The sequence below is a fragment of the Buteo buteo genome, chromosome 16 (genome assembly GCF_964188355.1).
Source record: "Buteo buteo chromosome 16, bButBut1.hap1.1, whole genome shotgun sequence".
In the NCBI taxonomy this organism is placed as follows: domain Eukaryota; kingdom Metazoa; phylum Chordata; class Aves; order Accipitriformes; family Accipitridae; genus Buteo; species Buteo buteo.
The window spans coordinates 26,171,459-26,198,387 of NC_134186.1; the positions used below are offsets into that span (position 1 = coordinate 26,171,459).

At 41.1% G+C, this 26,929-nt stretch overlaps 1 protein-coding gene across 1 annotated transcript in view; it reads right to left on the reverse strand.

Moving 5' to 3' along the window:
• The window catches only part of NELL1 (neural EGFL like 1), a 298,502-nt gene that overhangs the window by 60,946 nt on the left and 210,627 nt on the right, over window positions 1-26,929 (reverse strand). The window contains exon 15 of the mRNA XM_075048228.1: window positions 10,185-10,280. Within this exon, the coding sequence (XP_074904329.1) occupies window positions 10,185-10,280 (96 nt within the window). The remainder of the gene's footprint in view (window positions 1-10,184; window positions 10,281-26,929) is intronic.

Genomic DNA, 26,929 nt, shown 5'->3' on the forward strand with positions numbered 1-26,929 from the left:
AATAGGATCTTATTGCTAGATTAGCTAGTTAAGAGTGGTACCATAGACCCACGAGTTAAAAATGGCATATTTATCGTTGGTAACTGCAACTAACACAGCTTGTTCCACATAAAAACCCCACTCTAAATGCTCTTTTATTTCACTAGAGCCATTTATTTTTCATTTCACCTAATTCAGTCGCACCAGATCCTAAGGTTTCCACCCAGGTGAAATTCCCACTGAAGCCAAGAGAATTTCCATCTTAAAAAAATCTAAGTACTTCTCTGCCCCTGCTCTGCACATCCCAAGTTATATTTCTAGGTTACCAGCAAATTTAAATATTCATGGTTGATTCTCCAGTCCAGAGCAGGCTATTAATAAGAAAAAGTAAGGTGGCAAAGAGCCTATTAAACTCAGTAATATCCCCTAAATACTGCCTGTAGTTGGACAGACTGAGATAGTTTTGATTTAATATTTAGTTAGTCCACTACCTATTCTGGTATTTCTCCTTAGAATTATTCTGGTTTTCACTGATGTAGGCATCTGCCTGGAAGAACCAAAAAAGGGGGTCAGAACGTCCTGACAAACTAGGTAATAAAATTAGCATACTGCGCTGCACTCAAAGCAGACTTGTTGGGGTTTTTTTAATTAACCATGGTAAAATGAGATGTGTTTTGTAGTTAATTCATCATGAAGTAGGTATTTTAAAGCAACTGCCTTTTCTGTACAGCTCATATCACAAGAAACGCTTCATATACAGAAACTTCTTAACTGCAAAATGGAAATTTCATTGATATATATCTATTTGCTCAAATAGAAATATTTGCTCACATTGTTGAGTGCTTTGTAGTTCTCTGTTTTCTTTAATATATTCAGTGGTGATTCTGCCACTTGAAACAAATTTAAATCCCATTGCCTGGGTTCTCAGAATCCAAGAGGAAACCGCAGCAGATACAACCGCACAGAAGCTGTGGGAGACGTTCCTGATGATAAACTGGATGAACGCTAAGTCGGGGGCCGAGCACTTCCAGAAAGGGCCAAAGCAACACGGCCTCCTGCGGGGAACGAATTCCAACGCCTCAGTTTGAGCAAGGCTTTTACACGAAAATCTGCTATGTAGGCTGCAGGCTGTAGGAAGTTCAGAGGGAACATGGAGCTTTTATACTTAGAGCTTCAGCAGTTGCTACTGCTTAGTTTACCTGTCTCTTTCTAAACATGATGTTCCTTCCATAGTACACAATTGGAACTTATGGATGAACAAACATCTAACACTGTGTGTAGCAGCACCCAAAACAAAGAAAGAAAACAGGAACAAACCAACCACCCTTTTCCCCAGTGATTTCCAGGTGCTAAGCAGAGGGCAAAGAGAGGCCCAAACATTTTCTACCTGTTTAGCTAGAATAGCCTGTACTCCTCGCAGCATGCTCTTCTCTCACCTAAGAAAGACAGGCATCTCCTTTTTGCCCGCAAATACTACATTCACTGTGCCCTGCATCTTCCAGGCACGTGACGGAAACAAACCATACGAGCATCCCTCTGCTGGCATAGTTACATTCAACCTGGGGAAATGCACCGTATCCTTTTGACGTGCATCTCTTGACCACCAAAAGACAAGTTCTCCTTCACAAAGGTATGCCACTGCGTGACAGCACCCAAGCAGCGTAAGGCGCGACTCCAGGAGCGTTGTCTTTGCCGAGAGGCTCCCTAAAGAGCTGGGCGTGCAGCAAGCGCAGCCCCAGGGAAACACAAGGACTCACACTTTACTTCCCCCTTCACTCTGCACTGGAAGTTACTCCAAGCTAGACAACGGCTGGCTGACCCCACTGGTTGCCCCATGCAGCTAGTGACATGGGAATGGGGACATATGGGGGCTCATAGAACACGTCTGGGGGAAGGACACTTGCAAAGATGCTCCAACCGTTACAGCTCGCATAAGCATTCACCTGAACTGTGCTCTTATATTCCTGCATTTTCCTAAACTTCACAGAGTTCACACAGCCTTGTTCTGTGAAGGGCCTTTTGAAAATTCATCTCGACTGTGGCAGAGGGTGTCTCTCATGTACAACTTGGCTGACTCAATCACTAAATTCTGATGCCCTAAAGAGCCATTTTGCTTTAAAATGGTTCTATGAAATCTATGTTCATTAGTCCTCACCACATCAAAAAGTCAATTTTTAATAGATATTCAGTCAGTTCACCCCATACTGCTACAAAGACCACTCATCTCTAATTTTAAGACAATTGCTAACAGCTTTTTAAGAGATTGAACACAGGTTACTATCCAACACTTTGGCAGGGTACCTGAATCTAAAAGAGATGGTATAACTTTATTTGGAGTTTCTCCTTCTGTTAATTGCTTCTTTATCACTGGAGATGTAGGTGAGCCATCAATCTCCTTCTAAGCTTCCTGCTCTTTTCCTTCCCTTCCAAAGAACTTACTGTCATTTTCTGTTTAGATTTTTCATTGGCTGCTTTTCAGCAAGAAAGACATAGTGAAGGAGTAAAAGCTATTGCTCCATAAGAAAAGGAAGAGGCAAAGCCACTGACTTCATGAAATCACATCCACTCATTTCTTTAAATATCATGTGTATTTTCAGTTCACTACTAGGGTAACTAAGGAATAATAAAACATAGCAGCTATTCTTGTAAGCTCTATAATAAGTTCTATAGTGGGTCTACACAAGATATTAATCCAAGAACATCCAGAACGGGAACTGGAACACAAAGAAAGATGGCATGCCGAGACACTATCTAAAGGTATTTTTTGTAATGTTTAAGGTAAGAGAATAAAGATTTTAGAATCTGGCTTTGGATCTTATGTGCACCATAAAGTTTGATCAACAGAAATTATCTCTCGATTACATTGTTTTGCACGAATCCAAATGCAAATTAGATGTCAACTAGCTAAATCGTGCCTTTCCCTTATCTAAATAAAACTGCATCCTTAAGTATTACTTGACATGTCCAGCTGGCATACAGACACTGGTCAGGGTGAGGTCAGTGTAATTTGAGTGGGGAAATTAAAACTGGAGGAAGCTAGAGCAGCAAGCATAATCCCAGACAGGATAAGCAATACAATACTATCCAATTTCTAAGTGCAAGCTCTGGGGACCAAAGCGGGGGAAAAACCAACACAATATTCTGTGACTTAAAAAAAATACAATGTCCGTCACCAAGTCAGAAAATGATAAAAGAGATATTTTATGATGTGGTGGGTTGACCCTGGCTGGATGCCAGGTGCCCACCAAAGCTGCTCTATCACGCCCCCTCCTCAAGTGGACGGGGGGGAGAAAACATAACGAAAGGCTCACAGGTCGAGATAAGGACAGGGAGAGATCACTTGCCAATTACTGTCACGGGCAAAACAGTCTCTACTTTGGGAAACTAATTTAATTTATTAGCAATCAAATCAGAGTATGGTAATGAGAAATAAAAACCAAATCTTAAAATACCTTTACCCCACCACTCCCTTCTTCCCAAGCACAGCTTCACTCCCGAGTTCTCTACCTCCTACCCCGCCAGCAGCACAGGGGAACAGGGAATGGGGTTTGGGGTCAGTTCATCACACATCGTCTCTGCCGCTCCTTCCTCCTCAGGGGCAGGACTCCTCACACTCTTCCCCTGCTCCAGCGTGGGGTCCCTCCCATGGGAGACAGTCCTCCATGAACTTCAACGTGGGTCCTTCCCATGGGCTGCAGTTCTTCACAAACTGCTCCAGCGTGTGTCCCTTCCATGGGCTGCAGTCCTTCAGGCACAGCCTGCTCCAGCGTGGGTCCCCCGTGGGGTCACAAGTCCTGCCAGCAAACCTGCTCCAGCCTGGGCTCCTCTCTCCACGGGGCCGCAGGTCCTGCCAGGAGCCTGCTCCAGCACGGGCTTCCCACGGGGTCCCAGCCTCCTTCGGGCATCCCCCTGCTCCGGCGTGGGGTCCTCCCCAGGCTGCAGGTGGAGATCTGCTCCCCCGTGGACCTCCCTGGGCTGCAGGGGGACAGCCTGCCTCACCGTGGTCTTCCCCACGGGCTGCAGGGGAATCTCTGCTCCATCACCTGGAGCACTTCCTCCTCCTCCTCCTTTTTCACCAACCTGGGGCTCTGCTGGGTTGTTTCACGTATTCTCACTCCTCTTTCCTGGCTGCAGTTGCACAGGGTTTTCCCCTCCCACCTCTTAAATACATTATCAGAGAGGCACTACCCCTATCGCTGATGTGCTCGGCCTTGGCCAGCGACAGGTCTGTCTTGGAGCCAGCTGGCATGGGCTCTGTTGGACATAGGAGAAGCTTCCAGCAGCTTTCACAGAATCCACCCCTGCAGCCCCCCCGCTACCAAAACCTTGTCACACAAACCCAATACGTATGACCACAAGTCATACAAATAACAAGACATTCAAATATTAGAACCATTTGTTACCTGGAATGTCAAGATATCATCTTAGCTAACACAAAAGATTAATATAGCAGATATTCCTTTCATTACAAGCAAGCAAAAATACACAGACCAGACACCTGATCATAACAAATAAACTATATAGCAACATAAAAAAAATTCCTTTCAAAAACACCCTACCCCAAACCCTCTGTTTGCTTAGTGTTTCTCCTGGCTTTTATAACTAAACTTTTACAGTATATGAGGCAGTGTAAACGCTACAAAAACGAGTCCAGTCTCCTCATGCTATGGTCAGCTGGGGGAATGAATGGTGTTCTTGGTGTGGGAGGTTTCATTTTTCTTTGGCTTGGCAGTGTGAGATAGAACAACTTTTTTCTTCTACTGAGAGTTCCTTGTTGATTTGCAGACAGATGTCCCCTTGATCCTCAGAGACGGTCTTAATCAGATTTTTCTAGTAGATATTCTTTGATCTATTCCCTGATATCTTTACAAATGACAGCTTCGTTTCTTTTATCACATTAAGATATCACCCCTTGCCATTTTGCGATAAGCACCACTGGGGCAAATGCTGTAAACAGCTTGGCAGCAAATGGAGCAGGGCAACCTCAGGCACCTGGAGCATCTGCCTTCTCTGGATCTGTCACACCCTCAGGAGTGTCGTATCAACCACAGCCACCGTTTTCTGTAATCAGTTAAGCATCATTCACTTCACCCCTCCTATCTTGCACTATACTGGCTTTGCCTCACCTTGAAATGAGAGGCTTTAGAAAGAATCTCATGCAAAGCCTCGTGCCCACAGCTGCACAGCTGGTTTGTTTCCCAAAATAAACCTTGCTTTGTATTTTACAAAAGATCTTAGACAGATAAAGGTAGGGAGTTTTGACATTTAGCTTACCGTACTCACCGAAAAATCTCTTTCTCTGCTTTGCTTTTTGTTTGCTTATTTTTTTAAACCAGGTTCCTCAACTGAAATATCTTTGATAGCTACACACCTTAAGATTGATCCAGCTCAGGAATCAAAGAAATAGCACACCAAAATACAATTCTCACGTTTTTTTCTCTCTCTAGGGTCCAAAGGAATACAGACTGTAGGGAGTTTTACCCAAAGGGCTACAGAAGACAATATATTCCAGAAGAAGGAATTTAAGAGACAAGTACACAAAGAGGTATGCTGCCTCTTAGACAACAACTCCAGATACTGCCAACTATTATTAAACAAATCAGCTAAAGACCTTGTCTTCATGACGTACGCATGATATCCAACTTCAAGATACAAGCATAGCAATGTTTCATTACACACCTGTGAAATCTATGACTGCACCGAAGATTCCATATGTAACTAATGCAATACTACAAGCGCCGATTTTTTTTTCCCCACTCGCAATATAATTATGGGGATTCAAAACACATTTCTCAGCCATGGTACATACTGAAAAACAACCTCTCACCCCAATATCAGACACTCTTTTGTATACACAGTCCAAAAAAACCCACAAAAAAATAACCCCCGTAATTATCACATCCTGATGTTTCAGTGCCATGCCTTACCCTTGCTCCTGACTGTTTACAATCAGCAGGTAATTCTTTGACAGCACTCTATCATTCTGTGAGAAAAGTGTTCTCCAGTGCTTTACAAAGACTATAAATACACATGTAGCTACCACAAAAATATTTACCTCTCTGAGCTCCAGCCTACACAACATCCTTCCAATCTACTAGAAACATATTCCCCGTTCATCGTGTACCAGCTCAGGCAGTAGCTGTCATGAGCCAGGGGAGCAAAGATGTGGTGCAATTGTTTCGAATCCCTTTTGAAGGCAATGCCCCACCTCTGCCAAAAGCCCTTCTGCAGTTTTTGGAAAAACACTGCATTTTCCTTGACTTGCCCCTAGTTGGGAAGCCACTGCTTCAAACCCTTCTGCCGTTTCCTGCTCATTGGCCAAAGTTATAATTTGTACAGACAGGTATTGTAACTAACTCCCTGCCACTGCTGGTCAGCATCCCAGAGCTGTATAGAAGTTGGCATGTATTTCTTAGATGCACACACAGGACTCTACCACATGCAGGTAGGTGCTCGAGGAATGCCTGCAATTTCTAGGCACTCAATCATCTGTTTACTCCCGCCTTTGCTGTCGCAGATTGTCCTGCCTATCTCCTCCTCAGCGCTTTATCAGTGGCAGCAGCGACTAACATTCCACAAATACAGAATAATGGCGAACCCTGTCTACAAAACCAGCATTAAAACTCCACTGACCTGTGGCTCATACACGGAGAGAGAAAAGCAGCTCAAGGAATGATGGGATTTTATTTTTTTTTTTAAAATATGAGATGGAGAAAACATCACTGGATGGAAAAATTAGGGCATTTGAGTCCATGCTGCCAACAACTCTCACAGAGTACTGCGTTTGCATTCAACTCTGCACACCAAAATGTCTCTCGGAAGCCTTTAACAGGGATCCCTGCCAAGGATGCACCTGGGTTTAAGCCAACAGCGTTACATACTGTTAAGGATGCATATGTCCAGCTCAGCTGTCAGACATGTATATGCTGGAACCATACAGCAATGTCACCAAAAGTTCTAACATAAAAACTTTCTAGCACAGGTATCACAACTGTGATACAAACAAATGGTAATGATTGCAGAGATCATTGATTTCAGCCCTGGCCAGCTAAACATGAAGAAAAATCAAACCAAAAATTGATAAGAAGATTGAATCAGAACCTAAATAGAAAACAACTAAAATTCTGTAAGAAGCATCAAGCACATACTTAAAGAAACAGCATTATAAAGATTGGATGGAAGGAGGAATTACTTGACAGTATCTCTGGATATCAATTTGCAGTTCACCTTCAAAAAAGAAAGGCAGCCCCACAACTGTTATGATGATTCCTCATTTCAGGCAAAGCAACTGGCAAGAGGTAATTCCTCTTAGCAGCATGTTGAATTATGTATTTGTACATAAGCCTTAAATATGTATTTTAATTTCACCTGAGTAAATTACCAGCGTAAATCCTATCCTTTCAAATATCTCTGAATTTTTAATTAACCTAATATCATCATTTCAACCAGGCAGTCAGAAACGATGAGTAACATATGATTCATATTTAGAAGTAAATGCACCTGCTTTTCAACATTTCTAATTACTGGTTCATTTTACCCTTTATATGACATTGAAGCCAATTTGGGTCATACTGTTTTTAGCCGGTGACGAATCCTTTCAGCTCTCAAATAACGTATAAGGAATCGCTGTGGTGTCAGTTTGAAGGACATTTTTAAATGCACTGTGGCAAATAGAATACATTACCAAAACACACCATTTTACTTCTGATATGCATCAGTTCACCATGAGCTTCCATCAGGCAAGGTTTTACCAGGAACGTTTAAGCTTTGATTTAAAGTGATGTCGCACCATCTCACCATCTTCGGAATACATCATAAAGATTGAGGGAGTGCTACCATATGTTAAATATAACAAAGTGCTTATTTCTAACATTACAGACGAGAAGACAAAAACCCCAACCAAACAAACATTGGTTTTGAATACTTCAGATGTCTAAAAACACTGCAGCAAACTGCAGTGAGACTGTGAGGGAAGTCTTTACTGAACTGCCTCCTTTTCCTAGCAGCACTACATCTTCGAGGAGTAAGCGGGTAAACAAAGGGAAGCCTGCTTTAAAGGTGGTTCATCACCTTTCTACTCTGAACATTTAGTTTCTCCAGGACATGCACCTTCAGGAGGCTGAAGCTGTTTCTCACACAGACCTGATATACCCTTAGCCACTGAAATATGCTTATGACATAAGGTATATCTCTGCTGAAGTTTTCCAACTCTCTAACACAACTAAAATGTAACGACTTCTCATACGCAAAGCCCTATTCATTCTCAAACCGGCTTGCACATCAGGTTTCTCAAAGTTACCATCATTAGCTTGACTTGTAGCATACTGGTAAATCCTATACGTCTTCAAAGCAAAAAAATAAAATTCCTTCTGGTTCAAGTCATATAGATTTTATACACAGAAGCTAGCTCCTCCTGACACCTACCTCTAAATTTCTTGATATAATGAGAGTACCATGCCTGCCATGTTTCCTTTACTTGGTGTGCTAACTCATCTTTTAGATCAAAACAATACAAAAGACATGGAAAACACAGGAATCAACAACAGTTATGTCATCCATTTATCAATTTTAAACCCCCACTTCAAGAGTTTAAAGACTCTGCATTCGAGTCACAAAAGTCCCTTTACAGCGATAAGAAAAAAGATAGTTCTACGACTCTTGGGTAAAAGAAACATAGGTAGTCGAGCTGAGAGCTGGCCGAAAGCCACTGGCTCGCTGGGTAGGCAGGGCACCTTTGGGCAATGCAGTTACTGGTTTTGCAGTACCCGATTTTCACGAAGATAGAACACATCTCTGGTATCCTGCGTCCCTCTGAATGTACCGTTCCCTCTGAATACTAGATGTTTTAGAAAGGAATGAGCAAATGATACATGGGAGAGGGTAACTAGCAGGAAGGACTAGAGGCTGGTAGGTGGGGCTCCGAGGCAGGAACTTCTTGTGTTAATTCCTCATGTATATTGCTGGTACTTACTGCTGAATGTCAGGAAGCTTGGGAGCTTTTTTCTATTTAAAACAAATAACCCAAAGGCTATAGGCAAAAAAAAATGCAGTACTCAAATTTATTCGAGATGGTATGAAAATATTAACGTCGTAGTTCATTCTTAAATAATTAGAAACAATGCTGACAACTAGAAACTATGGGATTTCAGTATGCAGTGCTTTGAGTACATCCATAAAAAGGTTTAGCAGTTTTCAGAAGCCACTCAAAGCAGATTTGTTGACAACTGGGCTTAAGTTACTTTGCATTGTAGTAGAACAGCCATGTATTAAATAGATGCCGCTACACACAAATTACTGAACGGTCTCTGGGTAACAAGTCGTTCCAGTGATTTAACCTATCCTTTAACAGTTATTTCTTGGTTTTCTTTTTTTTTCTTCCTTAAAAAAGCCTCTTCAATTATAATCTCATCCATACGAGCATCACGCAACCTGCGTTAACAGTCCACTTTATTTCCGCCAATAAAGCCAAGTGCAAAAGGTTTATTAAGAAACATGCAATGCAAAAAAACTCTATCGTTGGGTTATTTAAGTGAAATACAACCTCAATAAATACCGACCAACATAAAATCCCAAACCTGCCGTATAAAGAATCTAATAAGAGTCCTGCATGGAATTCTCTAAGATCCCTTCCTTCTCATTTAAGGTAGACAAGGAACCAGATCTTTGTGAAATGAACAGAGAGGTGGGCCTGTCAGAAGCAAATCTTGAAACAGAAAAAATCTGGGAAAAGGCAGAATCAGATCACGACTAGTGAGATATATTTGAATAGGCTGTGATTCTATAAAATTGGTGGCCTCAGTGACTCAGAAGAAAAATCAAGTCTTAAGAATTCAAAAACTTTAAGTGAAAAGCAAACATCCGAATTTTGGTCTAATTTGCACAACAGATTCAGAAAAAGCAGAAGGTAACCTTAAGCTTGCACCACAGAAAATAGGTGAAGTAAATATTTTTCATTTGCCATCCCCCCTAATTAACTAAAAGTGTCCACTGGAAGCAAAAGCAGGTACATCCCTGATTGTCTAAAACTTTCCATGTTTAATTTAAGACTAGCTTTCAGTTAGGAAAAGGCAGCTATGGAACAGTCATATCTTTAATGAAGAGAAAAATATCAAGCAGGATGAATGAATGGAAAGTAATTATTTCTTAATTCAGCATATCATGTTTCTCATTACCAAAGAAGAAGTTGTGTTTCAGTAAAGCTTTACCTTTCTCACAATGACTCCCTGTGAATCCAGAAGGGCAGACACATTTGTTAGGGGCTACACAAGTTCCACCATATCTGCACCCTTCTTCACAGAATGCTGAAAAATAAAAGAAATATGTGGGTACTACTATATTTTTTTAAAAAAATTATTATACATTTGCAAGATACTAAGAAAAACATCTAAACTCTAAGCAATTAACAGAATTCATCATATTAAAATTCAGTCCACCTACAAACACAAAGACAAGTAACTCACTTAAATGACATGAGGAAAAATCTCAGATTACACCGTAGGCAAACCACCTCACCAATAAAAGATTAATAACCATCTGGAAGAAGGAGAGAGGGAAAAATACAACGTACGATTTTAATGGGGCTGATCTTCTTTCAATTATACCCAATATGAGTATTACAATTCCAATGCTCTGGTGATCCACAGAAAACAGGCTGGTCAGATGGTGTTAACTACTTTGTTTCTCACATCTACCAAATACATTTTACTGAAATGTCTATAAACACATAATATTTTCCTATTTTTTTATTTGTAAGTGTCAAGTACATTTTGTGGAATTGAGAAATGAAATAGGGTGAGGCTCATGACTGAAACCAGAGGGGAAGGGCTCAACCACAAGATCATGCCTCTGCTGAGGTGTGAATTCTTGACAAAGCAATACACGAGTACTTCAGAAGTTTCTTTGTCCAATAACTGTTGAAGAAGTACGCTTGCAGTTTGACGCTGTTCTTTTTTCTTTCTTTTTGTTGTGTGTGTACAAGTAGCGGAACTGAGGTAAGAAGAGGAAAGGAAACAGCAAGCATTAGGACATGATCTAGTTTGCACTGTTAACCCGAGTAAGATCTTTGCTAAGACTAAGAGCAAACCCTACCCGCAACAGACTCCCCACCCTCTCCTAGATATTTGTTGAACTACACAAGTTACTCAGTGGGTTTGACTGTGCTTATAAAGGAAGTTACAATTAATATTTAAACAGCAGCTCTCTGCATCTAAGCTAATAACACAATTGCAAAGTGTTTCCTGCAAGCTAAAATCACAGATGGAGTGTTGGCAAAGAGATGTTACAAATGCTATGAAAAGGCTTAAAGTGCTAGATAACAGAAGAAACGTTTAAGATTTATCTTCCGATGCACTAAAAAGAAAAATAAAGTGAATAAAGTACCAAGCATTAAAAAGAATCTTTTGCAATTGTTAACCACTTAGAGGCAAAAAAAAGCACATAATCATATCTCTTGACTGAATTGATAGACGGATCTGCCTTACGCTAAATATATAATTCGTAGCATGCCATACTGTTTTATGGAGGATAACACGGGGAGAAGAATGCTAAAGTGATTTAGAGAAGATGGTAGTAGAACATCATAAGCACTCCCGTGACTGGCGCAAGGCAGCGGTGTGGAGAAAGCATGATTCTTGCCCAGTAACACTTTCTGCTCATCAATGCACACACTCCATATGGGAATCTTCTGAAACATATCTATTTTGGAACCAGTCAATTTCTACTGTATGGGAAAAAGAGAAATATGGTTTAAGAGTAGCATTTTGTGACTTTTGCATATAAATATTGGTAGAAAAGTGTAACTGTGCAGAAAGCTGAAAGTACTAATATGAAATACAGCTGGAAAATATATGAAAAACATGATGAGACTCAAAAGATTGCCTCCGGAGCTCTTGAAAGAATGTTTGCTCATCTCCAGTCTCAGCATTCTCAGAGAAGGTGCAAGTTAAATTCTTCATCTACATTTTCTCTGGTTTGAAATTGAAAGTAAGCAGAGACTTTCGTGAAGTAGTAATACATTTCTGCATGACATCAAAAGAACTAGAATTTGTGGCAGAGCAGATATAAAGGGCAAAAAAAAGGAAAATATTGGCAAAAAAAGAGAATAGTTCATCCACAATATATGCCACATTGCACTGGGAAAGAAATACATGGGGCTCTTAAAATAAAAGAAGTCATAAAGGGCATAAAAAAAGAAAACGTGTTGTCTATAACAATCAGGCATGTCCACTGAAAGTTGTTAGAGCTGATAGGGATAGGTAGGTAAGAGGGCTTCAGTTAGAGCTCTCACACACTTTCTTTGGCACCATAACCGATACTACCAGCTTACTAACGTGAAATGTCTGCTTCTTACAATAAATCCTATGCCTAGGTCTGCACAGTAAGGTGGTGTTTTCTTCTGTTCTCTTTTAGGATTACTAACAGAGAAAGGCTTATGAGACAGGGCTCGTCATGTAAAAGATTTTCCCATTAATGCAAAAACTGTTATGTCGGTGCAGCAGCCGGGTCGTGACATCTACAGGCACAGCCAAGCACACCATTCACACCTGGGAGAGAAAGACTGTGATGCCCGCCATGGGTCCAAACTCTCTCTATCTTTCTATTCCTTCCTACATATCCATATCAAAACATACCTCCTATATGCGTATCCAAACGTGCTAGCACTTACTTGTGGAGCATTTGGAAATTCCCCTATTCTTTATGTGTCACACCTTAGCAACTTTTAAAAACCCAAATAATGTCTGTACAGGGACACCCTGAGGACTTGCTGTACTACAGGTTCCTCTGAGAAGAGACTCTGTACTGCCCAGTGCAGGAGGAGTCACCGAGGCATTAGCTTGTCATGTGGATGTTGGAGGATGAAGCTGAGGAAGAAGCTGGGCAATGGCTGCAGAAGAAAAGAATTCAACTCTCCTTTTCAATTTTTGCAGAAGCTGGTAAGTCCTCTGCAATACAGACTAACTGTCCTTCGCTTTGATGCTCAGGCTTTGGTGGATTTGGGTGAGGTAGTCCATTTTTACGGAAGAAAAGAAAACCCCAAGGAAGAGTGCCAGAATTATCCCGCTGTTCCCCAGATAGTTCTTCTACAAACCCTCTACTTCCTGCATTGTCGGCTTTCAGGAAGGAGGAACATCAAAACCACAAATCTCAGAACATAGTTACAAAATCAAAATGTTTGTCTAAAGGCTACTTTCCTTAAGTGCTAGAAAAAGAGCTCACAGTATTATATGCAGTACTGATACTGCTACTCTGAGTTTTAAGAATGCTCAATACCTGTAACAATAGGAATTCAGTTTCAATTGCTAGCAATTTTACCAAACTTCACTTATTTGAACTATTTTCTCTAATAGTTCTGCCTCTGGCTGAAACCTTTTAGAACATTTTAGAACATTTTATCAAAATTTATTCATTTCCAACAATTAGATTTTTCCTTTACACCCTTAGCAGAAGAGATTAATTAAGGAAAATCTTTACATCACTTCTGTACCCATGCCTCATGGACAAGAGGACCCAACAGGGAGCAGCTCAGTGACTGAATAGTAAATCAACTGGAATGCCCATGCTCTCATGAAACCACGTGCTTTGGTGCTTCTGCTTTGTTATACATCTTATGGGCTGTGGGATCTAGACTTCCGCTGTGGTTTGAGACCCTTCAAAATCAAAACTCTATTTGTGGGGGTATGGGGACCCACCAGCATCACGGAATTTGCACTTACAAACCTTGATTGCAGACTCCCTCCTACTCAAAGAAAGATAACACAAGAAAAGTAAATCATGGCTGGATACTATTTTACTAATGTATTCCCATAAATAGATCCTGTCTCAAATTATTTGCAGGCTGGCAACCTTGTTAAAAAGGAGAATGGTTACTGCATTTGCAATAAAGGTTCTATCAGGAAAATTAAGTGAAGATGCCATTAGGGTGAAGTCTATGAGGGTAAACGTCCACCGTTAAGAGTCTTATTCAGTATTCTGTATATAAAAGAAATGGAATCTATTGATTTCAGGAGGCTTCTGCCAAAGTGAACAGATCTCTGTAATGCTAACAGATTTCTTCCTCCAAAATAAAAGCCTTTATTGTATAAAGACCTTTCCTAAATAGACATAATTTCTCTGCAGAGGAGGAATTTCATTTTTGATGCATGTCCTCCTTGATGATGGATCTGTAAAGCACAGAAACAGACAAAATTTTAAATCAGCTGGCTATGTCATTTTTGTGATCATGTTGGAGAGACAGGTGAATCTCACTGCAGAGCTCACAAAGCGCCCACAAACCTGGCACCGTGCTCCTAGACACGCACAAGGTGCATAACCACTGCCTACATATTTATGGGGTACGGTTTCTTTTCCCCTGTCCAGTTAAAGAGTTATCTCCTCTCCCAACGAGGCTATTATCATAAAATCATGGAATGGGTGGGGTTGGAAGGGACCTTAAAGATCATCCAGTTCCAACCCCCCTGCCATGGGCAGAGACACCTGCCACTAGACCAGGTTGCTCCAAGCCCCATCCAACCTGGCCTTGAACACTGCCAGGGATGGGGCAGCCACAGCTTCTACGGGCAACCTGTTCCAGGGCCTCACCACCCTCACAGGGAAGAACTTCTTCCTTACATCTCATCTCAACCTACCCTCTTTCAGTTTCAAGCCATTACCCCTTGTCTTATCACTACAGGCCCTTGGAAAAAGTCCCTCTCCGGCTTTCCTGCAGGCCCCCTTTAGGTACTGGCAGGCTGCTGTAAGGTGTCCCCGGAGTCTTCTCTCCTCCAGGTTGAACAACTCCAACTCTCTCAGCCTGTCTTCATAGGAGAGGTGCTCCAGCCCTCTGATCATCTTCACAGTCCTCCTCTGGACTCACTCCAACAGGTCCATGTCCTTCTTATGCTGGGGGCCCCAGAGCTGAATGCAGTACTCCAGGTGGGGGACTCACCAGAGCGGAGCAGAGGGGAAGAATCACCTCCCTCAACCTTCTAGTCACGCTTCTTTTGATGCAGCCCAGGATACAGTTCGCTTTTTGGGCTGCAAACACACATTGCTGGGTCATGTTGAGCTTCTCGTCAACCAGCACTCCCAAGTCCACCTCAGGGCTGCTCTCAATCCATTCTCTGCCCAGCCTGTATTGATGCTTGGGATTGCCTTGACCCACGTGCAAGACCTTGCACTTGGCCTTGTTGGACTTCATGAAGTGAGCTCACCTCTCACACCTGTCAAGGTCGCTCTGGATGGCATCCCACGTAGCTCCGTGTCGTCAGCAAACTTGCTGAGGGTGCACTAATCCCACTGTCCCTGTTGCCAACAAAGACGTTAAACAGCACTGGTCCCAATACCAACCCCTGAGGAACGCCACTCATCACTGGTCCCCACTTGCACATCGAGCTGTTGACCGCAACTCTTTGAGTGCGACCATCCAGCCAATTCCTTATCCACCGAGTGGTCCATCTGTCAAATTCAAGTCTCTCCAATTTAGAGACAAGGATGTCGTGTGGGACAGCATCAAACTTTGCACAAGTCCAGGCAGATGACACCAGTTGGTCTTCCCTTATCCACCAACACTGTAACCCCGTCGCAGAAGGCCACCGAATTTGTGAGGCACAGTTTGCCCTTGGCGAAGCCATGTTGGCTGTCACCAATCACCTCTTCATTTTCCATGTGCCTCAGCGTAGTTTCTAGGAGGATCTGCTCCATGATCTTGCTGGGCACAGACGTGAGACTGAATGGCCTGTAGTTCCCTGGCTCTTCCTTTTTGCCCTTTACTAAAAATGGGGGTTACGTTTTCCCTTTTCCAGTCAGTGGGAAGCTCCCCAGACTGCCACGGCTTCTCAAATAGGATGGACAGTGGCTTAGCCAGTTCACCAGTTCCCTCTGGACCCACGGATGCATCTCAGCAAGTCCCACGGACTTGTGTACTTTCAGGTTCCTTAGGTGGTCTCAAACCTGATCTTCTCCTACTGTGGCCAGTTCTTCATTGTCCCTGTCTCTGCCTTTGCCTTCTGCAACTTGGGCAGTGTGGCTGGAGCACTTGCTGGTGAAGACTGAGGCAAAAAAAATCGTTGAGTACCTCAGCCTTCTCCATGTCCCCACAAACCAGGTCTCCTGTTTCCTTCCAGAGAGGGCCCACATTTTCCCTAGTCTTCTTTTTATCACTGACGTACCTATAGATGCTTTTCTTGTTGCCCTTGATGTCCCTGGCCAGATTTAATTCTACCAGGGCTTTAGCTTTCCTAAGCTAATCCCTGGCTGCTGAGACAATTTCTCTGTATTCCTCCCAGGCTACCTGTCCTTGTTTCCACCCTCTGTAGGCTTCCTTTTTGTGTTTGAGTTTGCCCAGTAGCTCCTTGTTCATCCATGCAGGCCTCCTGGCGTTTTTGCGTGACTTCCTCTTTGTTGGGATGCCTGGCTCCTGAGCTTGGAAGAGGTGATCCTTGAATATTAACCAGCTTGCTTGGGCCCCTCTTCCCTCCAGGGTTGTATCCCACGGTACTCTACCAAGCAGATCCCTGAAGAGGCCAAAGTCTGCTCTCCTGAAGGCCAGGGTAGGGAGCTGGCTGTGCACCCTCCTCGTTGCCCTAAGGATCTTGAACTCCACCGTTTCACGGTCAATGCAGTCAGAGGTCTGCAAAGAGGTCAACTCCCTGATGCCAGTAAGATCACAGCCCTGCAGGCGTGCGCACTTCTCTAACTCCTTTTGTTTATTCCCCACGCCACTTGTGTTTGCATAGAGGCATTTAGGTTGGGCCCCTGATGAAGCTGACTTACTGGCTGGAGGGGCTGGAATTCCTTAGTGCTGCTCTTCAGGTGCTCTCCTGCTGACCTGTGATTCCTCTCCAGGCTCTGGGGATCTATTGCTGCCACTGGCATCAAACTGGTAGGAGTGGGATGGATACCCCCATATATTACGGTCATCCCCAGGAAGGAAAAGAAGTTAGCAGAGCTAGAGCTTCTTTGAGCGCAAGGTGCGGAATCTGTCTGACATTTTTGTAAATTCCTTTTGTTCTTCCCTAGATCTAGGCTGTAACGCACAAGAGAGCCAGCGTGAGGGAGGCATGTCAACAGCAGCTTCAAATATTCTGTACTGTCTGTTACTGAAAAATGTCATCTCTTTTTAGCCCCTCTGCTCACAAGACTCAGGGAAAGCTGGACAGTTTGGGTTCTGGCCTCCAGAGCTTGTCAAGACAACTACAATACAGAGCAGCCATTAGCCTCGTTTGCAGTGGCAATTGCAATGCAGCTCAAGGTGAGACCATGTCCTTCAGGCAGCATACAGGACAGCAGCTTCTCTTGCATAGTAGCGATACAGTAACCTGCAGCTTTTCTGCATTTTGGTCCAAAGTACTGGCTGCTCACATTCATCCCAAACTAGCCGGTAGCTGGCCTCATATGCATGCATCAGCTTCAGTGGGTGTTAAATACCTACGGCAAAGAGCGTAAATTGTACTTCATGGATCAAATACAGCAGCAGGTATACAGCCAACGCTGCCCTATATTTAAACCTACAGCAGTTTTCTAAAAGACTGGAATTCAAAGGGACCTCAACCTGACACCTTTACTTGCTCAAAGATTACGGACTGGCGCAGGGAGCTAGGGGAAAAAAAGAAGCTGGGCAAATCCATCTTTTACAGGTGCTCACCGCCGGCGCTTTGATCTGTGCTGTGCTCCCTACCCAAAATGCAAACCACAGCTCCTCCTGGTCGCTGCCTCGGCAAGCACCGTCCTCTCTTGACATCATCTTTGTTCACCTTGTAAATCAGCAGGTGTCTGGGACTGCTACACTGGGCAGCGTGAGAGAGAAAGTCACGCTAGCTCCTCTTGTACTTTTGAAATGCTTTTTTACTGATTTATTTTCAACAGGGTGGTCAGTAAAATGACCGTGAAGTCCACTGGTATTTGGCCAGACTGAAAAACTATAAGCACGTCAAGTGAAAAAAAGGGACATTCAGGAAAGGGAAGGAAGGGGTCAGGCACAGACTGCCTGGGTAAACAAAAATGTGCAGCTTTGGAAAAGAGATGGGCTAGCAGAACTATACAAGCAATTTGATAATCAATTGATGGAAAGACCACAATTTCATTAGCTGATTGAATTTACTCAGCCAAGTACACACAAGGTCGCAGTTGATAACTATCCAACTATGTAAGCCAAATACCAGAATAATCAGATGATACCAGTTGCTGAGGCCGGTTTAGAGGACAGCTGAGAAAGTAAGGAGAAAGCACGCAAACAAAATAAGGGAGCAGCAGAGGTTCTGCTCTTTTTCTCTGTGCTCAAGTGTGACGCTATCATCTATAAAAGCACAAAACTCTTCTTGGTTCAGTGAACTACATCCATCGGATACAGGGCGTGACTTATTTAACACAAAGTCTGCCAAATGCCACTGGAGTCCTTTTACAGCCGGCTGGAGTCAGAGAAGGACAAATCTGGCAGGAATGAACTTTAGGCAAAAGAACTGTCCTGGAAAATTTTCATCTCCCGTGCCGGAGCAGGAAGGGGAGTGCGGGTCAGTCTGGCAATCAGGATGCGAACACATCTGAGACTGGAAGACAAATCCTTAGCTGGGCAGTTCATCACCTTTGTGAGTGGCTTCTAACCTAACTTATACTTCAAATTTTATGTGTGGTATGTATGAGGGTTAGTTCCATTCAGGAAGAGCCTATAAATCTCAGGTCTTCTAACAGCTGATTGTAAAGTTATTAATTCCTGATTCATATTTCTAGAGATTTTGCATATAAAAAGTACTCTACAAATGTAATTAGCATAATGGCTGCCTAGTGTAGTCAAAATTCCAAATCCTGGTAGTACAAAACTACTACTTAGAGCTAAGTCTGGACAAAGATCAATGAACTTGGAATTAAGGTTTAGAGATGGGATTTTTTCAAAGCACTCAGAAAAGCATGAAGGAATTCTTTCGAATTGGGGAGGCGATGCACGGTGACGGTTAAGAAGGAAAAAGGGCAAACCAAAAAAGTACCTGGAAGGATTATAAAGAATAATAAATATATCGGGAAGAAATGATGTCAAAGACACCAGATACTGGCATACATACATACTGTGTGTGGGTTTGTATGTGTATGTCTATATTTGCATACTATATAGTATTTATCAAAGTGGTGAACCAATATTGTAGAGTTTGTCACCAGGCTACTTTAGCTAATGTAGCAGTGAATCTTTTCAAGTACCCAGTGCCCTGTCACACAGCACTTGCAAAATTAAGATTAAGATGAATTTGGAAGGCTGAGCATCTCTCTCGGAAGGCACTGAACTCTTAGCGGTGGGCCCTTTCTTTGCTGTTATACGATGTTAAATTCTTTTGGTGCTTGGTGTTTTGCTTGACTGATATGTAATCAAGTTGCGGCCATTTGTACTCGAGCAGCAAGCCGTTCATCTGGGTGCTTTCAGGGCAGGCTCAAGTGCTGTTTGCCTGGAGATGCTGTGTTTTTTTAAAAATGAACCGTCAACTCTGTAGAATTAGTACAATGAATCACAGTGATAAATACTAATAATTTCCTTTGTATTATTACCCCAATAAAGGAACTTAATTTTGAACGTGTAAGTTATCCACCTTGATCAATACATTTCCACCTAAAATCTGTTCTAATGAACAAACAAGCTATATTTCATTACATTAATTCAGAAAGCATACTGAATGGACAGAATCTGTCCATTCTACTTTATTGGTAAAAAGACATATATGAAACACTTTTTGATGTCAAGCTTATTTTATGGCTCTGAGGACAGATACGTGACAATTTTTTAAAATGCATATGAAAAAGATCAATAGAAGCAGTAAGAGACAAAAATAATATAATAAAATTTGTCCTGTGATATATTACACTTTTGAAAGCATCTCTCACATCCCCGGATGTTTCTGCGCTAAATAAATATTCTTGTTGCCATTTTACTGCCCCGCTTCCTCAAGGCTAGACTCTTCGATATTTTTAGTGCACCATTTTAAGTCAACTGCAGCTGTCTGTCTAGTAACCTAATACTAAGCATGACAAAATAGCACAGAACACTTCTTCTACAAACCAGCTGAACATCATCTTTCAAAATTCAAGTCAACAGTTAAAACTGTAAAACCAAACTGAAATTTGCTCTGAGAAATGACATGACATATCGTATTATTGGAGTTTTTTCTCTGTACCACATCAAAGTGGTTATTATACTCTTTTTTTTTTTAACATATGGGTATAGAATAATTTATATTTACAAGCGTACCACATAAGTCATAATTTCACATATTTTAATTTAAAGTTCGGTAGAGTTATCAAACAAATCAGACAGAACAACACTTTACTAAAAACTGCAATCATTACAAAGCAAGAAAGAGAGGATGTGAGACTTCTGACCTGCTTCCACTTTGGCTGTGATACTGTGGCTCAAAGTTTCTTTAGAAATCAGTTACGCTTAATCAATCTTAATTTAAGGATAAAGAAACATGTTCCAGAAGCACAACAGAAGCATTTTCCCTTGCCGGATCTATTATCACAACTTTAGAAAGACCTTGATTCAAATCCCATTGAACTCATTGAAAAAAAACCTGAATTCAATAAACAGTGGATGCAATCTTAGGTCTGTTTGACCTTAGTACAGTATATGGAATACTCAGACAACATAAAAACAGTTTTCTAGCTGCGTGTGGTTTACAGTTCTCTGATCTTAGCCTTCCAGTCCATGCAAACACATTCTGCAGACACGTTCAGCACAAGACTAGCTGGATAATACCCTAATATAACAGGTATACAGTCTTTAAATTCACTCCTCTTCCTTTGCCCTGTAGCAGTGATAGGCACCTTCACCGATAAAACACAGGTCTATTTACCTGTAAGAAACATTCTGTCTCAATGTGAAAGATTGACTCTACGCTGCTTAGTGAAAAGCTACCTAGCATCCTCAAATAATCATGTGTTACTAAAAACACCTGAATGTTGAATAAGCTGTAATAAAAATACGCCTAAAATGTTAATAAAACACTATTTTATGGTAATTCTCTATATGAGGAACAGTATCTTTTCATACTGTAAAGAAACTTCACATTTTTTTGGAAGGTTGCTGGTACCTTATTGCAAGCATAACAATTGAAACTGAAAACAAATACTTGTTTTGATAGCTGCACAACATATGCAATAGTAAATCAAGGAATTATTGATAGCATTTAGCTATCTGAAGGTGACATTACTGTGAGGGAGAAGAAGAAAATAGGAAATAAAACGGCAAGGGGATTTTCTGGGCTGGATCAAGGGTGTGTAAAGACAAATAACTTACAAAGACATCAAGAGACCTTAAACAGTGTATCTTTAAACAAGCACATTAAAATTTAGGTGTTCTCTCTCATTGTCTTGATGTTATACTTCTGCTATGCTGCAAGTAACAGCTTCAGTAGTATCTCTGAAAACATTTTCTAATGGGCTTTTGCATCATCTTTTACATCTCACTCATTCTGCCAAGACACTCCACCCAAAATAAAATGTCTTTTTCAAAGCACGACTGCATCCTATTGACCAACACCAGAAGGATGGGAATTGTCAGTTCCAGGGATCAGAGTCCTCTGACTATGCAACAGAAAGGACTTCAGTACACCAAGCCTTCAGAGCTCACCCACAATACCCATCCAGCCTTCAGTCTTTATCAAGAGAGATGCCATGTTAGATATAGACATTTCCCCATTAAGGAACAGAATTAAGAGTTAATCTCAATTTACGGAATCTAGCTTACCTTGCAGTCTCTAACAGATAAAGGTTTGAATTCACTGAAGACACTGCCAAGAAGGCAATCAAGAGATGAAAAGACCTTTATCCCATCAGCAATGCCCCAGGGCATTCTGTCTCATTCAAATCAAGTGTATATAAGGGAAAGAAAGAATAACAAAGAAAATAATGAAGGACGGTTGGAGAGGTGGGGGAAGAGAAATTCAAACACACTGCTAAAAACTACCACACTAAATAATGGATTCTCTTAGGTCTGGATCTCTTTTGCAACTTTCAACACTTTTTCTGACCTTTGCATTTGTTGGATTAAAAAGAGAATGCAAATAACTATTAATTGGACACAATTAATCTCAGTTCTTATCTGAATTTTAAATCAGAAAGTTTTTCAGTAGCTAAATTATTACCACAAAAGCAGAGCTTTCTGGGGAAAAAGAAAAAAAAAGGTAGATTTTTAACAATTGTTTTATATTTTCCCAGCGGCAAAAGACACGTTCATCCCAACCTCTGGATTTACCTAAAATAATCTCACCAAATAAGTTTTCTCCTGAAGTGCAAGGCTCATCCAGAAGAGAAGAAAAAGAACTTAAATATTTTGACTTATCTGAGAGACCCACCGGATTTTTCAATAGGGAAAAAAGAAGCACTGAAAAGTGATATTGTTCTCACCATTACACAGAAATTTCATTCTGAAAGCAGAGATTGCTTTTGCTCAAGCTGCTGTGACAGCAGGTGTGATATGCATCACCATCAGCCTTATAATCATCATAATACGTTGCTTTTACATAAATCCTTTCATCTCAAGCTTTTACACATTATGAACAATTAAGCCTTACAACCCCCCAGCGAGGAAGACGCATTAAGAACCTGAACCTGCTAGGCACTTTTTCAGAACAGAGTTAACTACAGAAATATAATTTAATAAAGAACGCTTTTAACAAGTAAGAGCCGAAAAGCAAATATAATCTTTGTGTGTATAATCTTTGACTGAGCCAAGAGCATTTTAGAAACCCAAGGGGCCGCACTCTCTGCTAGTGTCAATTAGTAAATCTATATCAATTTACAGTCACTAAGAATTTACCCCCTCAATTCTTAAGCTACGAGACTCCAAGGAGTACATCTCTGTCACAATTTATAAGACCATACTGCTGACTTGTGTCCTTATGTACAGACGTAATCACGCAAACATTTTAGCTAATATCTAGAACGTATCTAGCACAGCGCTGACTTAAGTCTCTGCCACCTGTTCCCCCTCTCCGCTATTTTTTCGATAAAGAACTCACTGGGTGGTAGCATGTAGGGGAATGGTGAAGGGAAAGGAAGGTGAAATATAGATCCTCAGTTGCTTCTTACAGAGCAATGCCACATTGATCACGAATCGCACTTCAACGATTCTGCATCAGTGCACTCCGTATTTTGCCATATGGGCCCCATCACAACATCATGTGCTTCAAGAAATGAAAGTAATGAAAAATCTCTACAACTGGCTTGAGTGTGCCTTAAAGGTGCTGGAACTTTTCAAAAGTGCAGCTTGGCATGTCTGGCCAAAATTTTCTTCCCCAATGCATGTAAAACCTTCCAGATAATGTTTGTTTGCCTCACAACCTGATAATAGCACTTCAGTAGTGGCACAGAGCATGTGCCATATAGATTTTTTTTTAGCACTTTGGATTCATTTAGAATGACGAGGTTCAACATAAACGTAAAATATCCTTCTTATGCTTTAGTCTGCTAACGGTACACAGTATATTCTTAATGTAGAAAAAATAAAGCACTATAAATGGCAGCTGTAATCTTTCCATCAAGTACAGTGTATGTTCCTAATGGAATATGTTTTCAAAACAGATTTCCAGTACCACCTTCTTAGGATATCATGTTACAATGTTTAGTTTGCAAAAATTGACTACAGGAATACTTGCTATATTGCTTGGCAATGCAACATTTAATTTTATGGTGCATAAAATGCATTTCTCTTAACAGATGTATCAGTTCCCTGATATCATGACTAAACTGCTTCATACCCATTAAATGCTGTGTGGGAAACTAGCAAAGCTATGGCATTTATTTTTGTTGTGTAGCACACACACCCTTCCGCTTGCTCATAACATTTCCCCAAATAACAACAAATAGCTTTGCCTGCTCTTAGCAGGCTTGATCGCGTGCATGCCATACATACTCTTACATACTTTGGTGGTGATGCACAAAAAGTGTCCCAGCTATGCATTCCAAAGTTCATAAGAATTTCCAGAGTGTTTGTAGACAAGAAATTACTAAAAAATAAATAAATTATAATATTAAAATTTTTTCCACAGAATGAAATTCAGCCTTTGGCTTTGGAGACGTTAGCTGCCTCCTCAAACTTGGGTTAAACATCCCACTTAACCGTGTCCTGACAAAAAAAATTAAATTTTGCTCTATGTTGGAAAATTTTAGAACAGAGAGAACATAATTTAATTACAATACCCCCTGACTAAATTCAGGGAAAACCATGTGCATATGTTTCACAGTTCTTTGAGATTAACAGCTTTGGGGATCCACCACAGCCACACAGGTGTCGTACCACTGCGCAGTCCCTGGCAGACATCGTACTAACAATAAGGCTTAAGAAGCATCTGGAAGAACACAAACTCACAGTTATATGACCTAATTTGTGGAAATTCTTCCCTATATAATTTGTGACATGAAAGAAGGTGAGATTCATTTAATTGTTAGCTTTTCCAGCTGCCTGCTGTGACTAGCTTCTATGAAGGAGAGCGAGGCAGTTTTCGAAACAGTTACTCTTTCTATACATGTGTGTTTCTGTTCTCACTGTCCCTCATACCAAGGGTTTCTGCAGCCTGACAACAGCAGCTCTGGCAGACGATGGGCTCCCGACTTTAGAAAACACAATCTTAACCCCCTTCACGTCACGCCCTCCAGTGCAGCTTACTGGAGCTTTGACAGGCTTCACTAAAATCTTTGTTCTAAAAATAGTTCCTGAAAACATTCTTTGAATCTACAAGTATCATCTTAAAAGAACAAGCAAATGAGCTCCACAAAGCATGTGTTCTTTGAAACAAGTCACCAATAGTAGGAGTATAACCTCTGTGAGAATTAGCTCACTTAAAATACTGGGGTTCAAGCACCACCAGACAGCTACAGAGAAAATATGGGAAGACAGAATTATTAGATTGATGCCTTGATGCAAAGGCATCTTCAAATATTTCAACACTGCGAGCAATCAGAATCTGGACTAGAAAGGAAACTACTTCAGGTCATGTTTATTTTATCTATCCAGCGTAAATGATGCTAAAGGAGAACGTACTTTACAATGCAATAGCACGCTATTTTGGTACTCATGTCCATATTAAAATGTCGCTCATCAGGTATGAGAAATATAGCAATGCTACACCACGATTCATAAAATCCTCATCAACATAATACACTGTAGTATATTCTCTCATGTAGTACCTAGTCTTCAGATATCTCACTGGAAATCAGTGTACCCTAAGCATAATTCTAAATGACAGTTCGCTTAACACTAAAGCATATTACTCAACCCAAGAATGAGATATATGTGTGTAGCATGGAGACATCTGTCAGACCCAACAGTTTTGTTTATTTTGAAGACATTCATGTTTCCAACTACACATGTGCTAAGCTGAAAACATACCTAATAATACCAGGTAGAAAATAAAATCAAAGCAGCAGCACCCCAAATACTTAAATATTCTATTGCCTCACTAATACTAACTCCAGCAGAGTATAGGAACCTTCTGAAATCGCTTCATCTCCATTCAAGTGAAAATAAAAGTCCTGAAATCTTTGACTTAGAATGTTCTCACACAATTGGCTGAGTACAGAAGTAATTTCTGTTTAAAGACACTTTTTGAGTCAAATAAGGTTTGACCGTTAAAAAAAAAAAAAAAGTATGTTTTCACAGAGCAGCAATCAGGTGGCCATCTCTAATGTACACTGACAAAACAAGTCAAATTGTGGGGAAAAGATGCTCTCTGAACAGCTCTGTGAAACTTCATGCACACTATTGTTATGCTGTTGCTGTTTTCTTTTTTTTTTTTTTCCCCAAAAATCTCTCAGCAAAATTACTAGGTGTGTTCTACACTATGAATAATATTGCATAGCAAAAGGTGTATATAATCGGTCATTAATAGCAAACGAATATTGCTGCTGCTGGACGGTATCAGAATAATGGTGTCCTGTGTTACATAAACAGAAAACTTCAAATAAAAATATACATTGGGCAGAAAGCAAGCTTCTAGTTAAAATGAGTGTCATGCTTGTGTGCACTACAGCTGACATGTCAAGATTTCCAGAGCTGCCATGTCATTATGAAGCCAAGGTTCTGGTGATCGTACAGGCACCAAACGGGCCGAAGGAAAATAACGGACAGCAGCACCAAACCTTTACAGAGAGAAATATACTGCACCGGAGTGCACAGCCTGACGGGTTTGTGGTTTTTCTCTCTTCTGAAAGGCAAGGGTCTGAAGTCATCTATTTATCCACAGAATAGTTAGTGTCAGCAACCGGGCAAGATTCCTCAGACTGCCATGCCCGTAGCGTACTGCCACAGACTATTACATCTATCTAAAATAAACCTTTTAAATTGTGGTCTATGTGGCACGTTAGCCAGCACAGTAATTCTCAAGCTCTAGGGGGTTGGCAGAACATCAAAAACTATAGGGTAAGACAAAGACAGTGCATTTCTTACCGTGGAGTATCAGATAGCAAAATCCCAGTATTATTTGTATTTCCATTAAAAAGCTCTGCTTTTTCAGGATCCACAACTAAATTTATTTCATTGACCGGTATCAAGGCATTTAAATACACATTTAAGACATTAAGAAGCTGGACAAAGATACTTAAGGAAGAACTGATTTTTGTTGTTTCCAAAAGAAGCATAAAGGAATAAGGTACTTCTATATCAGTTAGATACTTAAGGGAATTCAGCCTAGGTCATTCACCTATTGCTTTGTATTTTGTTATTGTTGAATAAATCAACAAATCCAGCATCACAATACAATTTTTACAGTGACTTATATCTACCTTTATCTGTATTGTGCCACTGAGGAGGTACTTCAGTGAAATGGGAATGTGTCTCAGAGCTGCATACGAAGTTTGGTGAAGCAAATGAGATTACAAGACTCGCCATGTGCAAACTTGTAAGTAATGTGCGTCAAACTAAAAATGTTGTGACAGACCAGAAGCAAGACAAATAAACAAGGTATCCCCTGGGAACAATAAACACTCAAAACTTCCAGGC